Here is a 6848-nt window from a genome sequence, read left to right on the forward strand (position 1 = left end):
AAGGGGATGCAGCTCCATTTTAAATGTGTAGAGTAGAGAAACGTATTGCCATATGTACATGTAAAGGAACAAGTACAAGGTTTATTCCATGCTGAAAGGTGAAGAAAGAAAACACAACGTTTCGGCTGTGGAGCCTTCTTCGAAGAATTTGGAATTCTTACTCGCACCGATTTCTCAGGACATACACAGTACAGCAAATGGCACGGTACAACAGACAACACCATGCAATGTAGACAGTACCTTACAAACTTTAAATCAATAAATATGTTGTGGAGAATGATATATACTGATGGAAAAAAGAGACGCAACATTTTCTGGAATGAGAATACTCTAGTTATCGCTTATGTACTTTCACAAAAAGTTGTCAATTTGTTTTAAGCCCTCTGACCAGCAGTACACCTTGTGCAGTGAGGCATTGCAACTGAACGAGCTTGACACGAAAGCTCGTCAGGTGCACTTTTACCCAACAAGGTCCAGGTGGAACAATCCCTGATCAGCTCACCTTTAAAAAGGCCTTAATTCAAAGCTTAGGTCACTGCAAGAAAAAGTCCACGTTGAATCAGTTTTCTGTGTATTCCATAATGCCTCGACTGTCACCAGAAGCAAGGGAGAGGGCCATTGGCATGCTGCAGGCAGGCATGGCAAGTGGCAGTGTTGCCAGACACTATGGAGTGAGCTGCTCCACTGTGTCCCGACTGCAGAGAAGTTTTCAGCAGACTGGCAAGACAGATGACCGTCCAAGATCCAGTAGCCTGCGAGTGACCACACCAGAGCAGGACCGACACGTCAGACTGGTCCATCTGAGAGATCGTTTCAGATCTGCCACCTGTACTGCTGCTAAAACTGCCGGCAGAACCAGTGCCCACATCAGTGACAGGACAGTAAGGCTCCATGCTGCTGGCCTTAGAGCAAGGCGACCTGTCAGAGGCCCTCTGTTCACACCTCCTAGACATCACACCCGACTCTTGGGCAAGACAGAGGCTGCGGTGGACTCGCCAGCAGTTGCATCAGGTCCTCTTCACAGATGAGTCACTCTTCAGCCTGTTCCACGCAGACAGGAGGGCAGGAGTGTGGAGGAGGAGGTGTTGCATTTCTTTTTTCCATCAGTATATACTGTAGTAGTGGAAAAAAACACGGTAGTCCATGGAAAAAGTGCATCATGCAGACATGCACTGAGTCTGAGGCATTGCAGTTAGCTGTTGAGAGTGCGTACTATGAGGACTGCGGTAGGGTAGAAGCTGTTCTTGCGCTAAGTGGTCCGTGCTTTAATAGTGCGGCACCGCTTGCCTGAGCGCAGGAGGGAGATCAGTTTGTGGCCGGGATGTTTGGGATCCTGAATGATGGATTGGGTCTAATTGCGACAGCGGATGGTGTAAATCACATCCTATAATCCTCTGGTTTGCCACAACCCTTTGTAGTGTGTCTTTGTCACGCATGGTAGTATTGCTGTACCACACAGTGATACCACTAGTGAGGATACTTTCATTGGTGCTGCAGTAAAGGTTCATGAGCCAAACCGCTTTACTTTAAGCATCGCAGAAAGTGCAGACGCTGCTGTGCCCGTTTCAGACTGGCTACGGTGTTGTGAGACCAAGCTGGGGTCCCCTGCATGCCCTCTGCCCTGTGCGGCCTGTACTGAAAGCGCGTGCTGTCTCTTCCAGGCACTCACTTCCAGCGACTGATCCGGGAGGAGGGGCCGGCGGCACAGTCCCCCGAGGGTGTGCGCCGCCTCCTCTTCTGCACAGGGAAGGTGTATTACGAGCTGACCAAGGAGCGCAAGGCACGCGGGCTGGAGTCCCAGATTGCCATCTCCCGCATGGAGCAGGTACCACTGCACGCTGTACCCAGCGCGTGCGCGTACCCCCACGCACCCACGCACCCACCCACCCACGCACACAGAGCAGGGTCTCCATGCTGCTGTGATGCACCTGGAGCTTTAAACCAAGGCCTGGGTGCTCCCTGAACTCTGGAGTTCCTGTGCTCTTTGGGTGTGCCCACCCCTCTGTCATTCAGCCCGTCTCCACGGCCTTTTACTCTCCAGGCGTCGGCCTGTTTCTCTGTGGAGCTGCGCACGCGCCCTGCCCGTCTCCCTGCCCCCTGGCTCTGTCCCACGCTTCCTCACTCTCTGTGCAGCTCTCTCCGTTCCCCTTCGACCTGGTGAAGGCCGAGGCTGACAAGTACCCGGAGGCGGACCTGGTGTGGTGTCAGGAGGAGCACAAGAACCAAGGCTACTACGACTACGTCAAACCACGCATCCTCACCACGTTTGGTCGCGAGCGGCCAGTCTGGTAAGCAGACTTTCCCTGCATGTTGCACTTCCTCTTTACAGTAGGGGTCTTTCACTGAATGCCATCTCGGTGTCTGGCTGGACATCCCAGCCAAGTTACCGTTGCCCTTAAACTGGGTGGCTGCAGTATCCAGTGGTACAACAGGACTGGATCAGTGACTTTCTTTACTTGTTACCTCCACTACAAGTAGTAATGGGCCCAATTATAGCTGTAAGCATACCAGAAATACCAAGTGATCACTTTTTCAGCAATATTCAAATAGTGATAATATAAAAGGGTTAGCAAGCAGGTAATGTGATTTATTCAAATATATAAAAGAACTAAAGAAAAATGTTCAACCTGTTTATATACAGACATGATAGAATTTTTAAACTTATCCCAACACTTGTTTGGATAATTGGTCTGTAGAAAAGATTCATTATTCATTTATGCACCACAAATTTGATACATTACAAGCCTTTATAAAAACGCTACAACTTCAAATAATAATTCCTTATACTTATATAGCGCTTTTCTGGACCCTCCACTCAAAGCTTTCTGCCAGAACACTCCCCACACACCAGCTCTTAGTGGGGAGGAGAACAGAGTGATGAAGCCAATTCAGAGATGGGGATTATTAGGAAGCCATGATGGGTAAAGGCCAGGGGGAAATGTGGTCAGAACACCAGGGTAACACCCGTACTCTTTTCGAGAAACGCCCTTTTTTAATGACCACAGAGAGTCAGGTGTCAGTTTTGAGTTCCAGGGTGATGTAGCTGCTGGCGATAGAAGCACGTTTTGTGTAAAGTGACTCCTCTCTAGGGAAGTAGGAATTTTACGCCAGTAGGTGGCATGCTTTGGTAGCCAAATTGGATTTGACTTAAAGCATTCAAATGATGAAATTCTCAGAAAGGATTGCGTATGGAAAGCAGTTTAAACATCTTTCCACAGATCCTCAACAGGATTCAGGCTGGGCTACTCAAAGACATTCACTTTTTTATTCCTAAGCCACTCCAGTGTAGCTCTGACTTTGTGCTTTGGGTCATTGTCCCACAAAAAGGTGAATTTTGTTTTACAACTTTACGACTAAAGCAGGTTTTCCTCTGGGATTTGCCAGAGCTTTGCTCCATATACTGCATTTTCTCATTAGTCTTGACAAGCTTACTGATCCCTGCTGTTGAGAAGCAGAATTACAACACAGTGCTGCCAAAATATAATAATAATAATTGCTTACACTTATATAGCGCTTTTTCTGGACACTCCACTCAAAGCGCTTTACAGGTAATGGGGACTCCCCTCCACCACCACCAATGTGCAGCCCCACCTGGATGATGCGACGGCAGCCATAGTGCGCCAGAACGCTCACCACACATCAGCTTTCAGTGGGGAGGAGAGCAGACTAATGTAGCCAATTCATAGAGGGGGATTGTTAGGAGGCCATGATTGATAAAGGCCGATGGGAAATTTGGCCAGGACGCCAGAGTACACCCCCTTCTCTTTTCGAGAAACGCCCTGGTATTTTTAATGCCCACAGAGAGTCAGGACCTTGGTTTTACGTCTTATCCGAAGGACGGCGCCTGTTTACAGTATAGTGTCCCCGTCACTACACTGGGGCATTAGGACCCACATGAGCCGCAGGGTGAGCGCCCCCTGCTGGCCCAACTAACACCTCTTCCAGCAGCAACCTTAGTTTTTCCCAGGAGGTCTCCCCATCCAGGTACTGACCAGGCTCACACCTGCTTAGCTTCAGTGGGTTGCCAGTTGTGAGTTGCAGGGTGATATCCACTTGTTCACTTTAGATCAAAGGACACTTTAAGAAGTGACATGGAATACAGAGCTAGTTTTTATTTTTCTGGGGCAGAAAAGGATCAGACCTCCCTGGTAATTCACAATGTTTAACAGTATAAATATCGAGGGCTTGATCTCCAGTGACTAGGTTTCTAGAGGTTACGCATCAATTTGAAGAAAGATCAGATCCATCCACATTTTCATTAGTTTGGAAGTCATGGCCTACTTCACGGTCATGCAAATATTATAGACTGGACCTCAGTCATCTCTGCCTGCTGCTGTATGTTTATCTTTTGATCGCCTCGTTAGCCTGTGGCATGGTTTCTTGTGCTATTGTTTGTGCTCACAGATCTTTGTGCCCCTAGATCCCTTGTGTATGTGGCCTAACCGTGTGCACGTGTGTGTTTTTGTGCAGGTATGCGGGTCGCGACCCTGCTGCAGCTCCAGCCACTGGAAACAAAAAAGCTCACCTGCAGGAGCTGAAGCGCTTCCTGGACACTGCCATGGACCTGGGCAGCTTCAAAGGCCAGTCCTAGCCCCCTGCCCGCCAACTCCAGACCCCAGGCTGTGGTTAAAGAGGCTCAGCCCCAGCCCTTCCCCGTCTTCTCCCTCCCCTCCGTCCCACACGCAGCTCCTGGACTCCCATACTGGCGCTCAGAGCAACAGCCCTTGCCTGACCCCTCCCCACAGTCCCCTCTCCGCACGCACACGACAGCACTGCCCCCACGTCCCCCTGAAAGCCAGCTGCACCCCCACAGCGCCACCCGTCTCCCTACGAGAACGACACCTCCCAGCGACACTACAGAACTGCAGTGACCTGTTGAAAACAAAATAAACCTTCTAAGGCAGTCAGTCATCCATGCCAGTGTCTTCTTTAAATGGGGACATTTTTAATAAGCACCGTGTCGAGTATCTGTGTATTCCGAGATAGCTAGCACTGAGTGTCTCCCTCCTATCTTGTCTGAACGCTCGTACCGAAAGGGTGAAACTGCGGAGATTGTACCCTCCTCCTATCTTGATCGAGAGCCAGGTCAATGAGTAAACAATTATTCCCCTCATCAGGTCAGCTCAGACATCTTACTGCACCCCTCCATGCGAAGTGGGGAAGGGTGCAGGGTGTGACAGCTCAAGGCTACTGAGTCAGCCTCTGTGCCGTGATGTAATCATAGTGGCATTTGCACAGTGCGAAGTGGACAACTCAAACCCAATTTGCTGCATGATCACTCGTCTTACGGAATACCCCAAGCCCACTGCCAAAGCAATAATGATGCATTAGTAGGTGTGCAATGCTGATGTCCTGCCTGACTGCATCTGGAATAAGTTAGTCGTCTCTGGGCGTGCAGCAATGACCCCTCCCACCCTCCTCCGAGCCGTGCAGTCTGAGCTCTGTATGACCACTACCTGTTCATGCTGTGACATCTGCCACTTCTACCACACATTTTCTCTTTTCAGTTTTGTCTTTTTTTTTTCGACGTATGTTTGTAGGATATAAAGAATTTGTATGCACAAAAGAACCTAAACTTAAAAACTCCACAGCTTCAGTAAAATGGAGGGGGGATTGCTGACACTGTACCAGGGTTGTGTCATTAGTTACTTACTGCACCGTCTTCCCTCTGGACTGTTAGTAGTAAACCAAAACAATGTTACAGAGACACTTGAACACATTTCTACGTCAGGAGTGCAGCTTGTATACTGTTGTGAGATTATAATCATCTGTACAATGAGCCTTTGGCAGGACATAGCGCCATTGATGGAACCTCGGGTCATGCTGTAGTTTTAAACTGTTTTATCATAGTTGTGATTTTAAAGCCGTTTCTAAGGCCCTGCTTTTGGAAGCTGTAACCTTTGTTTGTCCAATCTAGCCACAGCAGATTGGTCTAATTGTACGGCTGCGCGTCTCGGCAGTGGCGTCAGTTCCCGTCCGTCAGACCTCCTCTGTAGTGAATGACGGAGATTTAAATCGCCGCTGGCTTGTCGTTTAAAAACCCACGCCTTTCCCCATTCCTCCCCCACCGCGCTCGTCTCCTGCTCTCCGATCTCCCGTGCCAAAACCCAGGGTCATGTTTGATTTTTTATGAAAGGAAAGAAAATTTAGGACCTGGAACAAGCGTGAAGGGAAAAAAAAACCCAATACCTTACAGCGCAAAAACAAAAAAAAAATCACCACTCTCCAGGACAAAGTAACTGACTTATTTATTTTCGTATGGGTGATTAAATTTTTCCATTGTATTATTTTGCTTCATTCAATAAAGACTATCTTCTCACTGGAGCTTTTGTGAATTTGTGAAAAACGGCCCTTGACAAAATCCGTATACAGATATGTCTAGAAACTGTTCCATCTTTATCCCCCTTTTCCCCAGCAGGCACTGAACACTTGACAGATTTTTTTTTCGCACCTCTAAGATGGGACTTTAGAAGGTGAATAATCAATGTTAAGCTATTATGAAAGGAATGAAAATGTTAATTGGCTGAAATGAAGGTGATAGGTGAATAATAATCCTACTGAAAACCTTTAAACAAGCTTTAAAAAAGAAAGATAGTCAAGATTTCTCTTCTGCATTTTCTAGACATGACAATATCCCAGCTGTCGGCATGAAAAAGCTTGAAAGAATGATCTTTATATCTGCTGAGCTGGTTGTGGGAGATTAGAGCACCGTCTTTAAATGATACCCAAGTTGTGCTTGATTGTTTCTCCTTTGGCCAAGTTTTTTTTGGGGATAGTGGAGGTTAGCAGAAGCATTTTTAAAGATTTGAACAAAGTACACTGAAAAAAGTATTTGGGAGAGAAAAATT

At 47.7% G+C, this 6848-nt stretch overlaps 1 protein-coding gene across 3 annotated transcripts in view; it reads left to right on the forward strand.

Moving 5' to 3' along the window:
* The window catches only part of ogdhb (oxoglutarate dehydrogenase b), a 49779-nt gene extending 43460 nt beyond the window's left edge, over positions 1–6319 (forward strand). For all 3 annotated transcript variants that reach the window (XM_069181825.1, XM_069181817.1, XM_069181822.1), the window contains 3 exons: positions 1662–1825; positions 2134–2288; positions 4471–6319. In XM_069181825.1, the coding sequence (XP_069037926.1) occupies positions 1662–1825; positions 2134–2288; positions 4471–4591 (440 nt within the window). In that variant the 3' untranslated portion in view covers positions 4592–6319. The remainder of the gene's footprint in view (positions 1–1661; positions 1826–2133; positions 2289–4470) is intronic.
* The last annotated feature ends 529 nt before the right edge of the window (positions 6320–6848 follow it).

The sequence above is a fragment of the Lepisosteus oculatus genome, chromosome 2, assembly GCF_040954835.1.
Source record: "Lepisosteus oculatus isolate fLepOcu1 chromosome 2, fLepOcu1.hap2, whole genome shotgun sequence".
Classification (NCBI taxonomy): domain Eukaryota; kingdom Metazoa; phylum Chordata; class Actinopteri; order Semionotiformes; family Lepisosteidae; genus Lepisosteus; species Lepisosteus oculatus.